Source organism: Opisthocomus hoazin, chromosome 8 (genome assembly GCF_030867145.1).
Source record: "Opisthocomus hoazin isolate bOpiHoa1 chromosome 8, bOpiHoa1.hap1, whole genome shotgun sequence".
Classification (NCBI taxonomy): domain Eukaryota; kingdom Metazoa; phylum Chordata; class Aves; order Opisthocomiformes; family Opisthocomidae; genus Opisthocomus; species Opisthocomus hoazin.
In genome coordinates, this window is record NC_134421.1 from 36,578,084 (window position 1) to 36,603,212 (window position 25,129).

Genomic DNA, 25,129 nt, shown 5'->3' on the forward strand with positions numbered 1-25,129 from the left:
ATCTGCAGCCGATCATCACCAGCACTAGCAAGGCAGTAGCTTGCGCAGTTATCTCCACAGCGGGCAATGTCACAACCCGACCAACAGCACAAACTACTACCTCAGCCAGGGCCCTGGTGTACCCGGCCCCTGCCCAGGGCGGGAAACGAGCAGACAGGCAACACAGCCACGACAAATGAAACCGGAGGGAAACCCGGCAGAAAGATAAAAGGGCTCGGGGGTCTTCTGACGATCCTCTCGTCTCCTTTATCTGCTGCAGACATCGACCAGACTCCTCTCGCCCGACTGTGGAAGGCAAAGGGAAACCCCGCCCAGCTCCCTCCCCAGCTTCGCCCTTTTCCTTGCATGACCTGAAAGCGACGGGAAGGGCTTCATTTATCAGATACATTACAGACCCCAGCTGGTACAGCAAAGATCACGTTTAATTTCAAACAGCCACAGTTCCGCAAGCCTGTAACAGATGGGGCGGGGAGGGGAAGGGGGGAGGGGGGGGGGGGAGAGAAGAAAGGAGAGAAGCGGGGGGGGGAGACGGGACGGGAACACGCAGCAGACAGACCCCCACCCCCCAACACACACCCCCCGCCATCCCCCAGCCCGCTCCAGCCGCCCTCCTCGCCCACCCTCCCGCAGGCACCGCCGCGGCACACGACCTGTCCGCGCCGCCCCTCCCTGCGGCACGGCCGCCCCGCCAGCCCCGGCCCCGTCAGCGGGAGCCCGAAGGAGGAACGTGATGCGGGGCGGGGAGGTGGCCGCCGCCGGCAGTCCGCCCGCTCCCCGGAGAGGCGGAGGCGAGGGGCCGGGGCGCCCCGGAGCCAGCACCCCTCGCCTGGGGACGAAGGGGCCGGGGAAGGACCCGACCTCCCCGGGCCCGGCCGCCCCAGCGGGGAGCCCCCGCCGCCTCTCCCAGCGGGGAGGAGGGAGCCGAGCCCTCGGACGAGGGCGCCAGAGGGTCGGGGAGGGGGAAGCGCTCGCCTTGCCGGGACCGCAGACAAAGGAGGCGCCGGGCGGGCGCCGCGGCCCCGCTCCCGCCGTAGCTCCGTCCCTCGCCGCCGCCGCCGCCGCCTGTGTGTCCGGCTGAACCATAGAGATCATTTAAGGCGGGGGGAGAGAGGGGCTCATCCGCTGCCCACGTGACTGGACATGTCACTCACCCGGCCGGCGCCATCTTGAAGAGGGAGGGGGAACGCTGCCCCCAGTTAGTATCCAAGATGGCGCGGGACGGAGGGAGGCTGCTATTCACAGACGGGCGCTGCGCCACTCCGCTGCGTCTCTGCCTTGGATTCCCGCCGGGCTGCGCAGGAGGGTGTTACGCTCGCCCGGGGGGATGCCGGGAGGGGAGAGTCTCCCGCTCTCCCTCCGGGGCTCCCCCGCAGCCGTGGGAAAGGCCGCGGCCGGAGAGGGGCTGGCGGGGCGAGCGGCGCCCTCAGAGGGGGCTTTTCAGTGGGACGCGCCCCGGGAGCAGCACGGCACCGCGGGCGGGCTCCTCGCCCCGTTCCGGCTGGGGGGGGGGCACCCGGTGGGGCCGGAGAGGCTCCCGTCGGCCGCCGGGCCGGGGAGGGCGCTGGAAGCTGCGGGGCGGCAGCGACACGGCAGCCACGAGGCCGCCCGCAGCAGCGCTTCCGAGCCGGGGGGCAGGGTCAGCGCCGGCGCCTGGCGCCGTGCGGGGCGAAGGGGAGGGCCCGGGCCTCAGGAGCTCCGGCGAACGCCGCCTCCTCGGGGTCCGGGCGTTAACTACTCACAGCAGTTCGGTTTTGCACTCTGAAGGGTTTGGGGTGGTTTTTTTTATACACAAACACAAAACCTGGAAGCTCTTCCTTTGTAAGTGGAAGCAGACCCCAGGACGGCCACTGCACACCAGAAACTGAGGCTGTGAACCTCATTACAAATTCACAAAAGATACAAACAGATTTTTATCAAGTTTGTTTTGGCTTTCACCACCAGCAGATCTTAGGAACAAATTTGTCGAAAAGACAGCTACCAGCACACAAGAGGAATTAGGCCGCAAGAGTTAAACAAATGCATAGTTCAGTTCACAAGGACTGTATTAACATCAGCGATGCAGAACATGCAAATCGCCCAGCTTGCAGCCAGCCCTCCAAGGAAACACGATAGTCTGGGAGTTTCCAGTGCAAAACTATCTACAACATGGGTTGAGAGTAAAATGCTACATCTTTAGTGACAAATTTGTAGTTGAGAAAGTCACACTAGAAGGCAGGCAAAAGACTGCCACCTTAAAGAAGAGAGAAAATACTTTATCATCATGTAGGTCCCTGTTTTTAAAGCTGCTACCTATATTAAGCATCAGGCTCAACTTGATCACTGCTTGTTTAAAAGACAGTCAAACCTGTGCATTCTTTTGGAAAAAACGTCCCAAGGGCTTCTGTATGCTTATAAAGTACACATATTTTTGAAACTGACCGAAAAGTTAAAGAACATTCTACAGCTGAGGAAACAGAAGCATCCAGTAACTCACGAGTCCTTTGCTTCTGGTTCTGTCAGGGACTGGTTGAGCTCCTTCAGACCACACTCTCACAATTCCTGTTTTCCTCTGTAAAGCTGTGTAATACTGTTTGTCACAAGGACGGTACAACTTTGTTGTTCTGCTATTTGAGGTCAACTCAGGAGAGGCAGTTATTACAAAGAGATGGATGCACCAAGGAAATACATGTTCCATTCCTACTCAGTGAAAGTGAGCATGAAAACCCAATTCCAAAAAAGAAACACAATCTAAAACCGGGAAAGCTTAAGTGTTGGTAAAAGAATAAAAGAGCAAAAGCTAGATTTTTCACACCTTTTTTCCTATAAAAATTTCAGATTTATTTAAACTAAGATTATACTACAAAAGGTATTAATAGTGGGAAAAAATCCTCCATACTTGGTCAGAATATTGAAGTTTTTAGTTAATTCTGGGTTAATTTTTACCTTTTTCCTTTTTTACTGTGCTCCCTTCTGTTCTAAGGCCACTTCAACTACATAACATAAAGGAACTTTTGCACAAGACTACCAGTATTTCATGTCTCAATGACTTGTTTACCTGAATTAAGGTCTCTATTCATCATTTAACAGTCTGAAACCCATCTTAACATCATGAATACATTTAGAAAGTTTCTTGAACAAGGAATTCGCAATTTCCAGATGAGGAAAATCAGCGCTTCTGGGTGAAAGTAAAATGTAAATTTAAACCACATCATTGGGATGAATTTAATTATTTATAAGAAGGGGCAGACACAGATTCTGTACAGGCAGAAACTGTTATTTAAAAATTGTTATCAGATATCACTAAAAACTGATGGCAGATATTCAGCATACATCACAATGTATTATATGGCAAATCAGAACATCTACACTGGTATTTTCTTTATAGAGTTTCATTTATCTAAAAACTAGAAGTCCAAGAAGTTAATAAAGTAGATCCTGGAAAGCAGTGAAAAAGGAACTAAAAGATTAGCAAATGTGCAAGGCTGCAGATGGATGCAGGTACCAATCTGCGAGCTTCCAGACCCTAGTGTTTGTTGGAGCCACCCACCTTGCCGATTCCCTCACACTGTCCCATATCCTGTAATGCAAAGCTCTGAAAGATTTTGAGGCTCAGTGCCCTTAGTTACCTGCAGTAATTCGCCTTTGCCGAGAATGTGAATGTGCAATGACTTGCAAAGAAGTCATGCTTACTAGCAAACATTGTTTCCTCAGAGATGAGAAATTCAAAAATAAGCCAAAAATAAGCATTGAAGCACCAAGTGACAGCTATCAGAAGCAACTGTAACCTTGCTGTCCTTACACAACTGGGCAGAAAGCAACAGCAGCAGTTACATGTCATATAAAAACAAACCAAAATTCTCTGATAAGGAGTGTACAAAAAGCGTAGCTGGACTGAAAATGTTTAGTTCAATTTGCTGAATTTATGAAGACAATAATGTCGTGTACTCATCCAAACTGGGGAACCTATGGAAAACCAAGACAGATCAGCAGCAAGGAGAATTTAAGGTTCAAAAAGAGCATTATTTTCTACACTAACAGTAGCTGTTGAGCTCTTAAATCTTCATCCAAGTATTCAGGCTAACACTATGACTATAGGGAAGTCATAGCATGTTGTCCCTTTCAGCGACAGGATACAACAAATAAATACTTGAATATGATCTCCATGAGAGGAAAAAACCAGCCAAGCCTCAGAGCAGGCCCCTGCAAAGGACATGTAAAAAAACAAAGAGCAAACAAAAAACCCACAAAGAAAATACTCTTAGGGGGACTCGAAAAAACTATAGCACCATCAACACATTGCAATAGCAAAGTCAGTTGCATTTACTGTGGCTGGCTGAGCCACTGACAGTCATCTTCCCCATTTTGAGATCTCTAAAGTAAACAGAATCCCCCCCCCCCAATCACCAGATGCCTAAGCCTGAAGTAGCTGTCCTGTGCTCCCGTAGCAAGAACTGTCACTTCCACACAGCGACTTGCGTGACCTCTTTTAGGGTGGAATGGATCTCCTGCTAGGCCTGCCTATTTATCTCCCCTAACCGCAAATGAAGGCCAGGCTAATCTTGGAGCCGACCTCAAAATTTTATCTACCTATGTCTCAGAAGAGGAATCCAACTTGTGCCTCTCAAGGCAAATACTTCATAGTGCCTCTCAGGTTTGATTACAGGAGGAATGATTTCTGTCAAAAGTGCCTTGTTTTTAATAAGGATTTAAATAAGCAGGGAACTACATTTTAAACCTGATTCTGCATCTGTATTTATCTCTCCCGAAAGATTATTTTTATTATTCTTTAGCAATTATTTAAATGTTTATTTGAAATTAAATATAGTCATTGCAGTAAGATTGGCAACCTTTTATAACTAGGGAATACATTTGACATAATTAACAATTCTATAGCTTATTAGATATTAAAGGGTTACATTTTATTTTATCAGAAAACGGTTGAGTACATTTTTTCTTGATTATTTAGCACTTTATCAGTTTCCATAGAGCTCTGTTTGGATGCAAAGTGGAATAATATGAAAAATGACATTCAAAATAGTTATTTCTTTGACTGATTGGTTTTAAATGTATTGGACAATTTCATGAAATACATCTTGTTAACAAAGAGGACAGAACTGATTGTTTCTGGCTGGCACTGCCTTCAGCTTTCAGATACAGTAGATTTCACCTTCACAGATCCATCCTAGGTGTGGAAGTGGAAAAAACCTCAAGCTTTTTCAATTCCTAATCTGTTTCCAAGTTTGATCTAGCTGTTTGAATTGAGCTGGTTAAAGTGAAGCTGAACTGCAACAAGCAGCGACTGCTATCAGTTTGCGGTTTAGCACTTCAAGAACTTGCTTCCTGATTCTGACTCTATGAAGAGGAAGGGTTTTGTGCTACTCCATTCATCAGTTCAGTGCATTCTCTTTAAGAATTTGGCAACACACAACCGCTTAAAATTTTACAAGATTATAGTGCATACTACTATAACAGAGGTTATTGATTTCATATTTTAAGATAAAGTATTTAATTTAAATCAGTCTTTTCTAAAATAAATGTTTATCTTTCCTCATTTGTTCTAGGGCAGTACTATGTGCAGACTCTGGGGCTCATTTTAGCAGTAAGGTAGTACCCTATTATGTTATGACACCAAGCCCTGAGGCATGAACAGATCCTCGGTAAGTAGATCTGCAAGTAGTAGTTGTGATGTACTCCAGAAACCAGTTCTTTGTACACGTACATGCCAGCAGTACTACGTGCATAATATTCCATGTTTTCTCGTAAGAGAGGTTGATCAAAACCAGACTGCTCTCCGTGTGTTTTAAAGGTCCTCTGTTGGTGGCTATCCAGTTTTGGCTGCCATTTCTCCATGGAGCCTCTCAGTCCCTCCCCTCATGACCAGGCATTCATCTGTGATGTGATGGGGGAAAGAAGTGTGAGTCTTCCGGCAAGGAAGCCAGAAACGCAAGCAATTCCTTGGCAACTTTAATAGTTCCAAGTAAGAAATAGTTAACATCAAAAACAACCAGGTGATGTCAAGTTTCAGGTTTCCAGCAGTCTCTCGTCCTCACCAGCCTCTGCAGTCGTGAAGCTGTCAACTTCAGAAATATCACTGGCCATGGAGACTCATGCCAAGTCTAAGGGCAGATACTCTGTACTCAGAGAGCAGCAGTTAGAATTCCAGTTTGAAGAACAGGGTCTTCAATAAGAAAACTGCAAAGATGCCAGATACCCGATTTACAATGAATTTTCTTTCTTATTTATCTATTGACAGTCCTTTCCAAAGACAAAATAGACCAACAAACCCTCAACAGTAAACTGACAGGCAGTATGGGCTAAGGCCTTTGAGTATGTTTCAACATTGCAGAATTTCTGACTGAAGAAAAAGATGGTAGCTGTATTTAGTTTGTCCTTCCTGTAAGGAACATGCTTCAGGTGAAAAGAGGATTATGGTGCTGACAAAGGAGATTCCTTAAGAAGTTCTTCAGGCAGGCATGTGGACCACCCGTGGGAATAAATATATTAACATGGAGAGAAAAGCATATTATACCGATTTTAAAAATAAGCTTATCTGAGAAGTCCTCGAAACGTAGAGTATACAGGAAATTTGAGCAATGAGCACTCTCATTGAGCTAATGAAATGCTGCAGCTTGCATAGTAAACACATAGGTCATCATCCTTTTTATCAAATCTGTTTCATAATCAAGACATAAATGCTTAAATAAGGACTTCAGAAATACAAGGATCAGTTTGCAGCATGTTACTGTCTAACAGATAGGACACAAGGACTATTACATTCTGAATCAGAAAAGTGAATGGTAACTGATGACTGTAGTTCTATTTGATGCATTCTACAATGCAACACAAAACCCCTGTTCTGCTGGTAATACCACTCTACTATTTTTATTGCAAGAATTCCATCCTGTCTTTAATATAGACCTTAATTATTTAAGACATAACATACATTGTTAGTCGAAAACTTTTAAAACAGTGAGTAGAGATCAGGTGTTTGATACATAACTGAGAAATGAAGGTTTATTTAAATAAAGTTTTGACTGGATGCTTTAAGGACAATTACACAATCATTGTATAGATTAAATGTTATAAAATTATGGATTATGCACAAAAATGTGTCAGTTTAAAAAGCTGATATAAAATTTTCAATTTTAATTGCTTAAAAGATGTTAAGACTTGTTTTATATTTCTATTATTAGAAACTGTTGCAAAACATGTTTTCAGATGTACTTCTTGATGGTGTTAACGACAGCTGTTTGCACTGACAACCATTTTAACACTGGAGCAATTTTCTAAAGAAAACCATCAAAACTGTTTTGAAATTCAAGTCTCCTATTCAAGAAAGCTGGCAAAATTAAATGGAAAAAGCTGACTGCTGCCTAACAGCAGCATCTTACAGTCACGTTGATGAACTGCATCCTGTTTTTTGGGAAGACCATTTCCCCAACTGAGACACTGAGTTATAATCCTATTTTCTAGCATACTTGTAATACATCTGTCAATTTGCTACTGATTTACTAAGCACGCTCTCTTATCTTTACATTGTATTCAGAGAAGCTACATGTAGAATCCCAATCGGCACACTATGATCCTGATGAACTCACATTTGCTTTTAGGGTCCGGTCTGCTTGGCTAGACCTTGTTTCCCTGGTTTGCTTATGAAAGAGTCATGTGAAACAGCATCCAAAACCTGACTAAAATCAAGATTTAGCAACCAGTTCTTATCCCCATCCACAACATCAGTCACTTTTTCAAAGAAAGAAATCAGACAGGGTTTATGTGACTTAATCATAGCGAATACTAAGCAGTTGTTATGCACGTCATGGATATCTTGCTGATGCTAACAACAGATTTTAATTTTTACTTGTCAGAAAAAAAAAAAAGAATCAGTGGCAGGCCAGTTGATATATAATTTTCATTTTCTCCTCCACTTTGTCCTTAAAAAGTTAAAGCATTGTTTTTGCTTTTTTTCAGTCATCTGGTACTTCTCTTACTTTACATTAGTTTTCAAAGATGAAAAACACTGAAGTTTCTCCGATTAGTTTTTTTAAATACCAGGAAGAAATTCTACAGACCCAGTCAATTTGACAACATGTAACTATTTTCTATCCTGTTTTGCTTTTTCTAGGTAAGCTTCTTCAATCTTTGTCACTCATATCAATTGCACGAGCAATACACTGGCAGTCAATTTTTGACTTTTTGGATCAGTCACGACTTTAACAAACCAAAAAATTCCACACAGAAACTGCAAATCTGAACCAAACACCTGATGACTGCATATGTCAATAGCCATTGTCTTTTCAATAGTCAGCACTTTTGTTAGTGCCAATTTTTTACGACTTATGTATTTATTCTCTTGTCAGTTGACATTTGTATCTCATCTACTTTCATCCCTATCTGTGAACACTGTTCTTTAGTGCTATCTGAATTTTCACCTTCTGTAGGCATCCCCTCCTTTGTGTTTGAAGTCCATTTAATTCCTCATTTAACTGAATTGGTCTCTTAATACAGCTGGTCTCTGTCCCCTGCACTGGGATATACTTTCAGTCACGACCTTAGCCAAGGTCGTTCCTCTCCAAGGAACTGTCTTGTCTCCTCAGTTGCTCTCTTAACTCTGACTTGTCTTCTGTACGATGTTACCTATCAATTTTCTGAAGTCTGCCTTCTTGAAGTCCAGTCATTTTTATTTTGATGTTCTCCCTCCACCCTAAGAATCATGGATATTTAATTTCACTATCTTACACAATTGTCTTAAACCATCAAATTTTTTTCCTCACTTGCTGACGTAGTCATTCTTGACCCCAGCAACTGGTTCCTAGAGAGTGTAACATTGTCTGTCCTACATTAGACAGCAGATACTTTGAAGATGACATAAATCTGAACACTACAACTCAGCTATGAAACAAGATTTACATTTGATGAGTCCTTAAAATATGACGCAACCTTCATGTGAGGAGAGTATTTTTATCCAGCAAACATGCTCATATGCTGGTGCACAAGTCCTACTGAAGCTCTGAGAAGTTCTTTCCTGAGACTTGAGATAAACTAAATACTGCACAGACCTCACTCACTAAATTTATTTATAACCTGCAGCCAGGAAAAACTGTCCATATCCTGTTAGCCTCGTAATAGACATTGTTATTTAGTAAGCTGCAAGAATCAGTGAAGTCTCACACAGTTTCTATTCCTACCTAAGCATTTTTACCTAAAGATGCTAGAGGTGAAAATTCTGAATCTCACCTGCATGTGCAAACACTAATCATTAAGAATGGTTTTTTGTACCAAACCAAGCTCATGATAAGCATGATACATTATCATAGAATATTTTATCAATAAAACTGGAAGACATTCCTGAGAATTCTTAAAGCAACACAATTTCAGTTCACTAAGGTGAAGGGGGAAGAAAAATGTTATTCATTGGTACTACACAAATCACATTGTCATAGCTGAGTCCTTCACAACACTATACACATACTCTGCACATGTACACAAATGATAATGTTTTGTGATACTCCCCTTACCCCTTGAAAAGTGACACGCAGAGTAATGACAGAATGGAAGATCAGAATAGGTGGACACAAAAGACACATAGTATATTTTATTTTCTGAAATTTCTGTATCCCTGGAAACTAGGGGCATTTCTGCTAACAATAATTTAGAAGATGTTATAGAAGATGCCTGCCGACATAGGAAATGAGTAGCAAGCTGCAATTTTGAGGTGAACAACTAGTGAAAGACACAGAACTGAGCTGTACAGAATCAGGTGAGAAAAAAACATGCTCCCCCTCCTCCCCCCAGAACAGTAGTATCGTGAACTTCTAAATGAATTTCTGTGGAATACATTGATGATTACTACTTGTGTTTGCCATGTGCTGGAAAAAGAAAGGCATTAACCTCACTAAAGATATCTTGCCTGAAGAGTTCAAGGCCAGCTATGAGAAGGTTTGCCATTTGGCATGAAGAAACAACTCATCCTGGGTGAAAAAAACACCCCATCTGCAGAATATGGTGATAAACTACTGAAGTTTCACAGATGTACTCCTACTTGCTCTTGTAAATAACTAACAGTGACCATATATTTCATGTGGCTTAATGTCCAGTAACGTTCCACAGTTCACCAATAAAACAGGTAGGGAAGCAGGCACATGTACAAGGGAACAAAACCATGTCCAGTTAGATAAGCATCTCTGATGATAAACAAATAACTACTGTAGGTTACTTCTAAGAGTAAGACTTTTTATAAGAAGTTCCCAGCTTGAGGCATGTGTTCCTTAATCAGAGTTACTATGTAATCTTAAATCCTTGTGTGCATTAAGGCAGTGGTCATGGCATTGAGACATACAAGTTTTCTCAAGTAATCAAAAATCTTGATATGAACCTTCTACTAATCTGTAAGACCCTCACATTTTCTCTTTGGATTCCCAATCCATGACTTTTTTAAAGTTAGGGAGAAGAAGAATAAGGTGAAGATCGTGGTTACATTGAATAAGCAATTAATGCTTATCTTCTGACTTCCAGCTGACATATACAGTCAGCTGTACCCCTCTTCCAGCTGATTTCAGCAATACAACGCAGACCACCATCCTGAAAATGTCCACTTGTTTTACTTCTCATGACTAAGCAACCCTCCAGACCTGAGAAGAACTTGGACATGGGTCTGCTCAACAGGTAACATTAAATTAAAATTAAATTTCTTCAGGAACAAGATTTAGCTTGCTAGAAACATGTAAAAATGTGAGATTTAAATATGAAAAAATGCTGTTTGCATCAAAGAAGCCCTGAGAATATTTAGCAAAAAGTACAAATAGAAAAAAGAAACTGATACTTCAAGTTCGAAGAAATATTTCGGTGCTGGACAAGAAGGCGCAGTGAAGGAAATAATTCTTATTCACAGACAAAATTAGTCAACAAAAAGCTTCTTTTCTAAACTAAGTAGCTTTGTTTTTAGTTCTCAAACTATTTATACAAAATACAAGAAAGCAGTCTGAATATGGTCAACCATGTCCAAAACATGCCTCAAATAGCACAGATATTCATTTTGTAATTAAGAGGAACGGAAGGAAAGTTAGACCATTGGTTGTTTATTTCAAAACCTTTTGAAGATTAAGGTCCATAGGTGGTAAAGTATTCTAAGCTCCAGAGTCAGGAAAGACTTACACACCCCCTTTTTAAAATACAGATAAAGCTGAAGATTTGCTTCATTGGACAGAATGCATGTGTTTTATCACTGAAAAACCAATCAGAAACTAATTAGAAACAAACTCACACACAGTTTGGTCTGCACACAGCTTTCCAGAAATTCTGGTTAAGATAATATATTCTAAACCAAATTAATACCCTTCTTTCCTGTACACTTCGTTTCTTTAATGACCTTATAGACCTTGACTTATCTTCCACTAATTAGGAAAGCAGTTGCCAGGTTTTCATTTTCAGAGTACGGATAATGTTGTTACCTGTATGTGGGACCCAGTTCTGCATTATACTGGAACAGCTCCTCCAAAGAAGCTATTTTGATATAAATTGTATTAATGGGAAGCATTTGTTTCCTTAATGTAAATTGTGTGTTCTCTAAAAACTATCCACGCTTGACAATTAAGTTCCACGCAGCTTTGGTCCCAGGGAAATGTGCAAGATCTTGAAGCCTATTTAATATTTACTGTACTTTGAAACAGAAAGCTTTTAAAAAGGACCATGAACTGGAGGCTTATCGGAGCAAGCTGTTCAAAGCTGTGCTTGTATAACATTATTCATGCAAGGTATTTCTAACCCTGGCCAGTTCACCACACCTTCAACTTCAAGCTCCTACAACTTCTACATCGGTTCACATTACCAATCAATGTCCCTTTAGCCACGAAAGTGTAAAGCAAACAGATATAATACCATTTCTTGTGCATGATAATCTCTTTTAATATCTGCAAAAGACTTTAAGGAACAAAAATCTAAAGGTAAACTTTTAAATTCTTAAATCCATAGAAAGGCACCTGTCTCTCTCTCTTTTTTTAACATTTGGCCTTTGTGCTTTCACATCACAGGTTAAAAGTATGTGAATACAGGTGAAACATTATTGAAATAATAATTGACGATTTAATAATATGAGTAAGTGCTAAGTCACAAACTTTAAAAACAATACTATTAAAAGTGTTTTTCTTTGTGTATTACGTGAAAGTGAAACAAATTCACATTTAATGACAAACTACTGCACTTCTAAAGGAGTATCTTCAAAAATACACTTCTCATGGTTTTATATCAGACACAGTTTATAATTAAAATATTAGAACAATTTGTTTGGGTTGAAAAGACATTACAAAACAGAGCACTTAAAATTACTGAACGAAGTATTACAGCCAAATATTTCACATATTTGAAATCACCTTTCTTGGGTCATGATTCAAAGACTGTAATACCTGCCAAGAAGGTCAAAAAAGGCTACCAACCCTCAAATGTGTATCTTTTTTTAAAGCAAGGCTGCAACTACAAAAATGTATAGAGCTGAGAAAAACAAACATCTTGAAACAAATATATTATGAAGTGAGGTATGGTAGTGTTGAAGTGCTACAGTGGATTTCTGCATATTCAAACTTATTTCAGGTCAACTACTTTGAAGTTTGAGATCAGCAGACTACTGACTGCTTCCTGCAATCTTTTTTCATACGACCCTTTCTTAGATGTCCAATGGCCACAGAGAAGATACATTCAATTAAGCAAAAACTAACAACATGATCAGATATGAATGAGCATATCTGGCAATTTAGAAGGCAAACTGTAAGTAAAAATGCAAGCATACAACTTATTCATAATAAATACATTTTCAAGCATTTAACATTATCAATATTTTAAAAAGAATTAAATAATAAATGCAACTTTTATACAGAACTGTACCATTTATTATACACACAAGTATATCAGTTCCCTTTGTTTACAAAGGCTGGTTACAGATATATGGAATGTTACAGTACCATCTTGCATAAAATTTTAGTACAATTCGTACTTCAAAAAAAGGGTGCAAAACACCAGCCTAATAAATCTGACTGAATTGAAATATTTTTAATTACATCATTAACACATACACAACAAGCTGTACATAAGCCCACTTTTCAATCACCACTTCAAGATACTGTAGCAAGTACATTAGATTATAAATGATTCCAACTATTCAGTTAAATTTATTAAAGGTTTGCACTGCTACTCACTCTGGAACCTTTGAGATATAGCCTGTATTCATGAATTACTGAGCTCTTGTTAGTACAGTTAAAAGGCAGTCAGCACAGGTTGCCAAAGTACTAGTCACAAGAGATGTCCTCTCAGAGAAGCTTCAGCCAGGAACAAACATTTTTGGATACTTTTTTTCCTTCAGAAATAAAAAAAAAAAAGTTTTATGGGGTCAAGACTCTCCATTCTGTACCTTGGATGCTGGTGGGTGCATGAAGTCCTTAAAGGGAACCAGTGCCTCTTTCAGAGCAGAGCACACTTCCGAGGATGAGCAAGTGATACATTCTACTAGAGTTGGGTACAAGGCAATAACTTGTGCCCACGTGTTAGCATCAACTGCAAGAAAGAAAAGAACAGGCTGAATCACTTACTACTGTCCTAATTCTTGCAAAAGATTTCTTAAACACCTGTATAAACAGGGCACATTCAGGTGCCTACGCATAGGTACCTAGTGCTACACAGACACTACAAAATCAGTATCGGGCTCTCAGATATGATGTAGGATTTTTGCAGGAGAGCCGTACTCTCTTTTGCAGCAGCAGCTGGAAGCCAGATGGGATATCCATAAAACAGTGCTACACACCTGTGTTTTTACATATGAGTCATTCACTGTGTTTTCTGGATGAAGAACTGACAAACTGAAGACGCTACTTTAATTAAATCCATAGCACACGTGCATTTTCTGCCTACTTTTCTCAGCTATTGACAGAGAATTGAATTGGACACACATTTAACTTTCAGAGATTTGTCAGCAATGAGGCCTTCTATTAATTTCAAATCATTCCAGATTACAAGAGCTATTAGAAAGCAGACGGAGAAACACTGGACCAAGACACAAAAATATTCCTGGTAAAGTTCATTAGTCCAACAAGCAAAATCAAACATTGTAGCCTGAGTCTCATTTATTGTCACTTCCTTGCTCATCTCTGCTTTAGCTTTGTTTGCAAAAGAGAACAAAACCCTGATTTCAGACAACATTACAAATTTTCTTAAAAGAAAGAAAATTACTAAAAGCTAGAAGAAGTGAGAGTAAAACGACTGTCTAATTTGTCCAGCGGTTCTCTTCATAACATAGTATGCAGGAGGTTTGGCAATCACTGCCATACATGGACGAGGTGAAGAATTTCTCTCAGGGCAGGAAGAGGGATGTGGGGAGCCGTCCACCTGCGCTGGCACTCTAACCCTCCAAGAGAAAGGCCCAACAAAGCAGTACTGTAGTTGCCTTCAGGGCTCGCCAAAAGGCTTTGTGTATCCTGACACAGTTCCACCCTCAGCCTTTTGCCATCAGCCTTGGAAACCACAGCACCATAAACCTGGCTGCTTGCTGATGCTGTAAGGCACTGCCTCTTTCAGGAAACCCACCTGCCTGTGTTTTTCTGGAGAGGCCGAAAAGGATTTTTTCTGTTCCTCATAACAGCAAAAGCAGGGAGGTAGTGGGAAGTGTTGTATATGCAATTCTGTCAGAGTTGCAGAGTCCAATACAGCTGGTTTAACTAAGACTCCTGACTAAGTTTTCTGGTGGGAACTCTCTACATGTACAGTAGGTGCAGCTTACAGGAGGAACAGGATGCATGATTATAGGTGAAGTTGAGGTCTTCCATTTCATTCAGCACTTTAAATACATCTGTCAACCATTTACTTGGGCATCAGTGAGCTAAGACAGCTTTCTGAATACGGGGGACAGGAGGTACTAGAGCAGAAAGGGAGGGAAAGCAAGATCGCAAGTTTAAGTATCCAACAGCCTGCCCAGGTGTTTAACTTGTACACCCCTTTAATTGCAGAGTGCACCTATGTGAATGGGCTCCACAGCGACCTATAAAGGTATCACAAGAAGAAAAAGGATCTAGCAAGACTACAAATATTTAAAAATTCTATTAACATTTTATTTTATAGAAGGGGTTTTGTTTGTTTGTTTTTAGAAGACACCAAGCTCTGTCTGATGAAGGACATCATAAATTGAAGTTTCCTATTTTATTAAACAGATCTTAGGACCTTACACTTTTAGGTATACTGGAAAAACTTTGTGGGGTTTTTTTTTGGTCTACCTGCCACCTACATATACATGGAGTTACAAAATACTGAATCTTACAGATTATACTTTTCTTTCAGATTTGTGTGAAAATTACTACAGAAAAGAATAAATATCTCTTTGTGGCAGATACAGTACTATTTTGTTTAGAACCATGCTGTTTAACAATAACTTACCATTTTCAGGTTGAGTTTTTTTAAGTGAATCTATGAGAGTACTGACAGCTTTTAAAACAAATATGATTTCTGTTACTTGTTGCCTACAAAGGGAAAAAAGCAAACAGTCAGCTACTCATTTTTGTCTCAAGAATACAAATTTTCTTTGAAACTTACTTAACATTAAAAAACACATAATGGAAACAGCTGCCATGAAGCCTACCAAAAAACGGATACTTAGAGATTAAGGTTATTATTTGTCTTTAACTTTCCCACCATCATTGCTGTTGTCTCAGCTAGTATAACTTTAAATTTGACACTGGAAACAGTAACAGTATACACATCTCAGTCTGAAAGTACTTGTGTACGTGATTAACTGTAACATGAAAATAATCAATTTCATCATTCATGATCAAAACCTTCCAAAGTTAAGTGAAATTTAAATAAGTTCCCATTTTAAAGAATTTCCTGGTACTTTGCTCAATTTTTCTGTTTCAAGAACAATTACAGTATTGATTCGGTAATGATTCACAATATTGCAGCTTGGATATTTTATCTTATTTTTGAGGAGACTCCATCTCTCAATTTAGAAACTATACATAGCTTCATCAGGAATAAAGGGAAATCAGATTTCAGAAATATTATGTTATAGTTCTCAGAAACAACTGAAAATAGTCGTTACCAAGTCACATTCCTGTTGTCTATGTAACAGCACTGAATACAACCATTATTATGTTTTTTCAACAGCTTTTTCAACAAAAAATTGGTATCAACATTTTCTTTGAAATGTCTTCCCCACAAATATTTCCCTGGCTTTAAATTTCACCCTGCCCACCCCCAAGATTTTTTAAATGACTGACTGATATTTTGAATGCAACCTTCTTCTCATAAGGTACTGGTAATACCTTTCACTTCCTAAAGACAACGTACGTACCGTGGAAGAGGACATTTGCCACTCAATCTCTCATCTTCTATGTAGCGATGCAGTACATCCTGTGACCTTTTCAAGAGCACAGAAAGTGCCATTCTAGAGATGTAGCCTTCCTGAGGAGTTGTGACTTTATTACTGAATGAAAACTGGAGCAGTGTTTCAAAACACACCTTAGAAAACTCCTCTCTCATTCGAATATCTATTTCGGCTTCTGTCAAAGTAAAATGTCATATTTAATTGTGCAGTGCCCATGCCAATACACTAAATGTTGCATTTCAATCAGTATATTATTATATTTTGCAAAAAGGTTATCAGTCCTCCAGTATTAAAAAAGATTAACAGCGATAAGAACAAACATTAAGAATACATTCTAAGAAAAGGTGACTGTGCAAAAATCACAGTAGTTCCAAAAATAAAAGCTAATATATGCAACACAGTAATGTGTCACCTACTTGATATTGCTTTAATAATAAAACATATGAAATCAATTTAAAATAACCCCAGCAACACCAGTTCTACATCATAAGTACTAATATTTGGTACTGTACAATCCAAGTATTTTTCTCTGTAATAGCTTATATCCATTCTTTTCATCTTTCCCAAAAAACTATAAATGTGTTTTCTTAATGGCAGTGAAGGTATCTGGTTTGGTACACCATATAGTTACGCTAAGGTGATCTAGTTTTTAAGAACAGGATATTATGTATGTCTTACAATTGGCTGAAATTATTGTTAGATCTATTTCAGTTGGCACAATGCAAAACAAACTATGTAGAAAGTATAAAGTAATACAATATTATATATGCTACTGACCAAGAGGTAAGGAAATAATTTTTTAAAAATTGCAAGGAATGCTCGGCAACTTCCATGAAATAAAATATAGTTTATAAAAACAAGCTGGATATCAAACAATCTATACTGAATACATACCATAGAACTTCAAGTCTTTATCAGAAAAAGTACTCTCAACATTTTCATTACTTTCTAGTAGATTTAAACACCGTATCTTTTGTCATTTGGGTACCATACCTGTAAAGGAGGATGACTGAGAATGTATTGAGCCTTTATTGAGCATAGTCATTATTTGACCAACAAATTCCTTAGGAATAAAATTAGCATATGGCAGTATCTCTGTGCTGATGAGCTGCACCACCTAAAATAAATTAGATATATTTATATTGGTTTTCTGAATATTAAAGTTGTAATTCTAGTAAGAAGACGACAGAAATATCAAAATATACATGCCCAATGAAACTTCACAAAATGTTCCAATGCTAGCTTTTAAAATTTGTGTCCAAAAACTGTGGTCTTGCATGTAACATTAAACTTGAAATAATGAACTTTCCCCACCACCACCACTGCTGTCAGAGTTTCTGAAGCAGTTATCACTCAGATTTCCACTGACATTTGAAGTATATTCTTCAAATCGAATTTATGGTTTGGAGAAGAGAAGAGCTGACTAATATTAGGAATCTCCCTCTCCCTCCACCCAATTCAATATCCTCACTATGACATTAACACATGCTTACAATGTGACATCTGCAAAGGAGAACAAGTGAATTAATTATCTAAACGAGCTTAAGGCAATGCACATTAACTGAAATGCTTTCTATGGTTGGTCTTGATGCTCCCATTCAGGAACAAAGTAGGTTTAGATCTCCATAAATTAATGCATGAGATCTCAGAGCTCTGCTTACTGCAGACAGAACCGCTCCCGCTTTTCATCCAGAAATCTCTGTGTTCCAGCTGCCACTCTGGAGAGATGACAGGCGATCAAACCCACAGATACTTTCATGTCTTCTCTGCAACTCCTTTTCCTTTGTACCCCGAATCCCTGGTCTGCCACATCTCTTTGTCCTCCTGTAGTGAAAGGGGACCAGTCCCTTTTCATTCCAAGTACCATCATCACTTAATTTTCTTCGGCCTTATCCAACCAAACACGATCTCTTTTACAACTACAGAGGTCTCCGCACTGCACAAACAAGTCATCATTTCTTCATTTATGCACAAGCTTTTCAGTATTGAGAACACATCTGGAGGGCAATGATGTCATTGTGGACTGAATGCCCCCCATCAACACAGAAAGCACTCCTGGTTTAATTGTCAGCTTCCTCTGTGGTTTACAATTACCTGTGTAATTGCTTGGCAATAACATAATAAGTAAGAATCAGATAATGGGGTAGAGGCAGAAACGCGTTCTGGTTTAGCCAGTTCTACGCTGTTCTGAACTTGAGTGGACAAGAAGCAGTGTTTGGCACGCCGCTTCCTACCTTTTGCATAAGTGAAGCAGCTGAATTCTGAGCCTATGAATTCCCTTTGTTTTCAAAACGGAGAACAGTATCACAGAAAAAACAATGAATGGGTAACTTTTTTAAAAAGTATTTCAGAACCAAATGCAATCTGTGAATGTCACTGTCTTCTTGTGTCCAACAGTATATTTGTTATAGTCTCCTTACCTCAACATCAATACTCTCATTCTTCTGAAACTCTTGAATTGAGAGATTATCAGGAGGTGCACTAAAAATAAACACACTACATTATACTTCAAAATTCACAACATGTGTAAGGAGATAAGTATGGGAAAATGCATTCTATTTAATGTTATTACATGCATCAAGTTAGTACTATTATATGGTAATGATTAACATTTCAGAATAAAATCATATGAGTAATGATGATAAAAATGATTCAAAGGAAAAAAGGAGTAAACCACTAAAACTGAAGAGTACAACCAATGGACCTGATTAAGCACTTGCATCACCAACACCATTTTTCATATGCATCTCAAAGTAATCTCTCTTGTCTTACATATATAAAAGTCACAATATCTGTTTAGATAAGTTTGTGAAGGTATCATCAGGGGAACACTGTATTACACATTTTACTTTTTCTCTCACTTTGCAAGATAAGAAACTTTTGATTTTGAGCAGTACATTTGTAAAACCACTTAATTTTAATTCTACATTTTCTTCTGCATTAATGAAACACACTTTTCATTAAATGGGACATTACTTTGTCTTTTTCCGTGATAACTGAAATGATGTATTTGTTCTCATTCTTAATGAATTTTATGAAGGGACAAACCCATTTTACAAACAACAATTTTGAAGAAATTCAGAACTTTCTGCAGTTCTTCCATTGTATATAAAAATTATTTACAGATGAAATGTCCAGAAATGATTCAACCACGTTTGTAATTACCCAGTACTTCACAAGATCCTACCTTACAGCTGCTTGTAAACTTGGAAATCTTGTATCATTAGATTGGAAATTTTATGCCAACCATCACTCATGCAGTTTTCTCTGGTGAAGTTTTATCTCATTTATTGAGTCCTTCCTTGTACTTACTGGGCTACTTGTTCAGTGAGTTAAAATTCCTTTCCTTTGCTGGATTATGCTTCTGCTGAGTTATTGGGCCAAGTTCCTCAGCAGGACAGAAAGAGAAAAGGCCTCCTACTTACACAGCAATCAACTCTCTCAGCTGACGTGGCTACATCAGTGTTTCAGTTTGGATCAGACTTTTCAAGTTAAACTTCTACACATCCCCATTTATAAACCTCAGTTCACATCTGGTCTTAGAATGCACAGAACTGGATTCATTTTTGATGAAACTAAACCAGATGCTTGCATGACAGGAAGCCAGACTAGAGCTACTCTGAGATAAAACACCTAAAGTGAGCACTCTGGGGGTAATGGGTCCTCATCATGAACTGTTTTGCTTTACAGATGTACTTCTACTGCACTTTGGGGCAGAACAGGCATGGGGTCCCTTCCACAGGCTACAGGTGGATATCTGCTCCACCGTGGACCTCCATGGGCTGCAGGGGGACAGCCTGCCTCACCATGGTGTTCATCACGGGCTGCAAGGGAAAACTCTTTGCTCCAGTGTCTCGAGCACCTTCTCCCCCTCCTTCTTCACTGGCCTTGGTGTCTGCAGAGTTGTTTCTTTCACATCACCTCACTCCTCTCTCTTGACTGCCATTTCTCCACAGTTTTCTTCCCCTTCTTAACTACGTTATCACAGAAGTGCTACCACTGCTGCTGACTGGCTTGGCCTTGGCCAGCATCGGGTCCATCTCAGAGCCGGCTGACACTGGCTTTATCAGACATGGGGAAAGCTTCTCGCGGCTTCTCACAGAAGCCACCCCTATAGTCCCCCTGCTACCAAAACCTTGCCATGCAAACCCATAACATAGAGCTAATGGAATAACCAGTAGCATTCGCAACAAAAATCAGAGACAAGGCACTACATAAGCTAAATATAATTTCATATATTAAATTATCTCCTTTTCACATAATTTTGCTTTCTGTGTTTTTAAAATAACCACATAACATCTTCAAGCTGAGGAACAGTTTGGAAATTTGACCGCTTGAAAGGAATGGTTAGAAATATTGGAATTAAGATTGCCTGTGGTACTTCGACTTGCTGCTATTGTGTATGATTGTGTGTTATAATGCATCTTAAACAAGATGATGCTTTCCCCCCCCCCTTCAGAGAAACCATCTGATTAAGTACACAGGATAGTCACTACTGAGAAAGTAGGAAAATGATAGGGTCAGTCTGCCACAGCACCCCCTAATTTATGGCAGAACAGGCAAAGAAAAGAGAGCTCTGGACTGAACAAAGAACCAAGCTGCTCCGTAAGCAGAGGAGTCGGCGCAGTACTACAGTGACAAGCAGACTGGTATCCTGTGGCTTGCTTCCAAGCTCCCTCCCCAGCTCCCAGCTTTTCCCCCACCCCACGTCCCTCCCCAGGATAGCACAGACGTGTGGTGGGTAGCTCAGAGCGAAGCACGTGCTCACGGGCTAGGCAGCTGCCAAATATACGGTTGTGGACCCATGCCAGCCTTATCCGCAGAAGGGTACTCGTCTGGGCTTGTTTTCTCCATCCCACTGGCAATTTTAATGAAAGGTTTAAGAACTTCAGAGGCTTCTGAATCTCATTCTAATATGGTTAGTTTAGCTAACAAGTTTGGGTTTTTGCCCCCAGTGCTCCTACATGATGCCGACCAAGTCAAATAAGATTTTTCCAAGATAGGCTTTTTTTTCCCCTCATCTTCTGGGTGCTTATCATGAGACACCTGAAGTTCAGCCTGCACACCTACAGCTAATTTTCCGTTTTGACAATTATGACAGTAGGTACCAATGTTCCTGCTTGACAAATAAATTTATCTCCCTTCCCTAAAGGGACTTTTTGTAGGTAACTTCACCACTGTGTGTGAAACACTCAAGAGTTACTTCTATGACTAGAAAAAACCCAAACAAGAAAATACGAAATACTGTATTTATTATTGGTTTCTGTGTTAGGCAGTCAGGAAGTTTGGAGTTACATGTTTAAAACAAAGAATAAAATAAAATATTAAGAAGCTGTTCAGTCAGTACCTTTTGTAACATATAAAGAATTTAACTATGCAAACCTTTAAATAGTAATGTAACCTATTATGACGCACACAGGCGCAGGTCATGTTGAAATACCTGGGAGGCTTTCGTTTTGACGCTTCGTAATTTATGACTGACTGACTTTCCGAGCTGAGCTTTACTTTAAAGAGGTGTTAAGACCTTTCTGTCCAGTCATCCATATCTGATCTATATGCTACAGATTACACTATATACTTGTTCATGTAGTAAATTACTCCCAAGTAAATAGGTTTTTATAAGACAGATGTGTATATGAAACACCTATCTAGGGGCCAAAGCTTTTCTGGTCTGATGCAATACAGCCAAACTGTAGCAGAAGGGTCAAGAGCTGGGGAAGATCAGAGGTAGTGCGATGCAGACTGTTGCTATGTGCAGGCCTTCCTAGGTACAGAGCTCCCAGTCGCTGCCCAGTCAGTGTCTAGGGAGGGCTTCAGAGCGTAAAAACAAAGAGCTAACAGCCACCCAGAGTCCTGCTGTGCACAGCAGCACTCTGCTCTGAAGCATCTTTTTGGGGAGTATTGATTTAATTCCCTCATGTGAGCACAGACTTCTGCTCTAGTGAATTATATACACATACACGTGTTTGTTGAATTTTATCTTATATAATGGCTTGACATGCTTCCATGAAAGCCTCTGGGAAAGAAGAATGTTATGAAATAATAAACAGACCAGGCTCTTGCTAGAAGACAATTCTGTGTAAATTAAGTTACATGAAATGTATTAATTTTTACATGTCATTTTGATTTATAACAAAAATCAAGATTATGGAGCCTCCTCAGCTGTAGCTTGCTTTAAAAAAAAAAAGCTGAAGCTTATTGCTTGGAAGCTGTTAATTCTCTATGACAGTAACATTTTCCTTTTCATCTACTTGGTCTCTTTTGGCTATATTTAAAATTTCTTGATGTACAAAGCTGCAGAGACCATTTCTGCTGTGCTTTGTACTTTTTAAACATCAATGAGTATCTCCTCTCATTCAGCCCCATAGCTGGCTTGAAAACCTGTTGCCGTCCAAAAGACAGAGGCAAGACCATGGAGAGGAGGCTCACTATTTTAAACACAGAGATTCACAGAGCTTTAATTTAAGGTTTCTAACCACAGTGACCTCTTGCCTAACCAATGCCAACTCAGTTTCAATGGTGCAAGCAATATTAGGCCACCTATACATGCGATTTCTAGGACCACAATAATTAGAAGAATTATGAGTTAGAAAAACGTTTAAAATATTGATCAAAAATGTAGAACACCAGTGAAATAAGAAAGAGTTCTATATTTCTACTCTGTTCTCAGCCAGGTAGAGACTCGGAGAATGTGCGTACAAAAATGAGGCACTAGGATATTTTAATGAACAATGCTAAAGGGAAAAACTAGCCAGATCTGTTGTGCAGTGTTGCTAGGAGGACTGACTGCAATAAGACATTTCCAAGTTTTACAGAGTTGCAGGTATTTCATATTTAGAACCATCTCTGCAGTGCTGAGTCAGCTTTAAAGAATAAGGGTTTGAAGAGCACGTACTAAAGGAAGATATTTGCATGAAGCCTGGACAGATAACAGCACAGAACAGGTAGAACGTTAAATAGCAGAAAGCATGCAGTATGAAAAAGCATACAGGAGTGAAGGAAGAAAAATAAGTTTGTGACAAAAGATTCCCGTCTCCTTGAAGACAAATGCTTAGGAAAAATTACAGAATGCCAGAATAAGCAAGTAAATTTTGAGTTCTAACTTTATTCAGGTCTAACTGAATATATCTAACTGTATTCCGCTGACAAGGGGTGACATGTTGGATAATGGTAAAAACCCAGATAATGCAGTAACGCTGTTACTCTGTCTCACCGATAGCCTCCTGAGCTGTTTCTGAATTGCGTTTTCCAAACTCTTTACCATCCAGAACCTTTGCAATCCACGCTGGTCTTTAGCGGTGCAGACAGATTTGTACACTTCTGCACCTGACTTAATAAATCCCCTGTCCTGCATGGTGTATCTGCAAGTTGGAAAGCCACCAGGTATGACTGACTCACAGTCACAGTAAGCCACAGATACGATCAGCAGGGTCACTAAAACCAAGTCAAGTTTACAAGTCACTAATCTACCTGAGAGCACAAGGTGCTCTCATCTTCTTGTTTGTGGCTTCGTTAATTGGTTTTGGTGATACAGACAAAAATCCCAAGTACTACCAAAAGTTTTAAAAAACACAACTCACTATTAACATAAATAAATCAGGGAACACACTGAAAAACAGCTTTTATACCACCTAGCTGGCCTAAAATAAAGGACCAACACAGACAGTTGGAAACGAAAGTACATGCCCATTGCCTTTTCCTATAATCTAAAGGCTGATTAAGTACCTCAACTCAGCAATAAATTTTAGCTGTTACTTTCAAAACAGTGAATAGATTCTCCCAAATTACTCTGGAACAAGACATCACTATGATTAACATATATTTTCCATTGGAACTATAACAAAGAAAAAAATTGAAAAAAAACACAGTAAATTTGAAAATTCTGAATTCAATTTACTTAGAAATGGAACAACTACAAATGTAAGACAGTGACTATGCTGAAATTACAATCCGCTAAAAGCCACAATTTAGAAAATTCTAACACAAAATGGGCAGGTTGCCCTATTTGCCAAGGCTAGCTTCACAGCATCTTGCACAGAAGTGCAGAAGGACTTAACCAAAAGAAATCAGAAGAGAATTACCTCAACGTGGGGAACTTCCACAGCTACCTCTAGAGCCCTCCTTGCATCCCAGCGAGAGAAGCACGCTTCAGGAGCATTGTGGGGAGGAGGAGGAGGAGGACAAAGAGGTGAAGAAAAGGAGAAATGACTGCTATTACTAATTGTCCTGACTACTGGCGTTAAGGCAGATGTACTCCTTTCTTAACTAACTTTTTTTAGGACCACAAGGCTCAGGCTGATAGAGGAAACAGAAAGGCTGCCTACCCTATAGATGCTAAGGGACAGGGCTCTAACCGTAAGCAGGAGAACCATGTACTTGGGAAAACAAACTGCTAATTAGAAAAAGATGGACATTAGGAGGGCAAAAACCCCAACCCCAAACCAGACGTTCAATAGCCATACAACATACAACTATGTAAGCCAAAATTATCTACACATAACAAGCCAGGAAAAAGTAATGATAATGGCCATTGATTATAACAATAGGCCAAATTATCCTGCTGTAGCCATATGGTTTATAAACCACCAGACTATTTTTAATATTTTTAATTATTTTGAACCTTAAAGCTTCTAAGTGAGAGAACAGAAAAGTTTTATATAACTTTTCTGGAACATCTTTAATTCTGATGAAAATGCTGGTCGCATTTTGTGTGTACACTTACAGAATACAGTCTGGTCTCTAAAGAGGCAAAATCAGACTTAAGCTAAGACAGACAACTTTTAGGGCTTCATAAAT

The 25,129-nt window shown here is 39.9% G+C and overlaps 1 protein-coding gene across 3 annotated transcripts in view; it reads right to left on the reverse strand.

Moving 5' to 3' along the window:
• Positions 1–10,811: 10,811 nt before the first annotated feature.
• MON2 (MON2 regulator of endosome-to-Golgi trafficking) overlaps positions 10,812–25,129 on the reverse strand; it is a 77,057-nt gene continuing 62,739 nt past the window's right edge. For 2 of the 3 annotated variants that reach the window (XM_075427688.1, XM_075427687.1), the window contains 5 exons: positions 18,754–18,814; positions 17,327–17,450; positions 16,301–16,508; positions 15,388–15,470; positions 10,812–13,518 (listed from right to left, as the gene is read on the reverse strand). In XM_075427688.1, coding sequence (XP_075283803.1) covers positions 13,355–13,518; positions 15,388–15,470; positions 16,301–16,508; positions 17,327–17,450; positions 18,754–18,814 — 640 coding nt within the window. In that variant the 3' untranslated portion in view covers positions 10,812–13,354. The remainder of the gene's footprint in view (positions 13,519–15,387; positions 15,471–16,300; positions 16,509–17,326; positions 17,451–18,753; positions 18,815–25,129) is intronic. The other variant, XM_075427689.1, reaches the window with a different exon arrangement.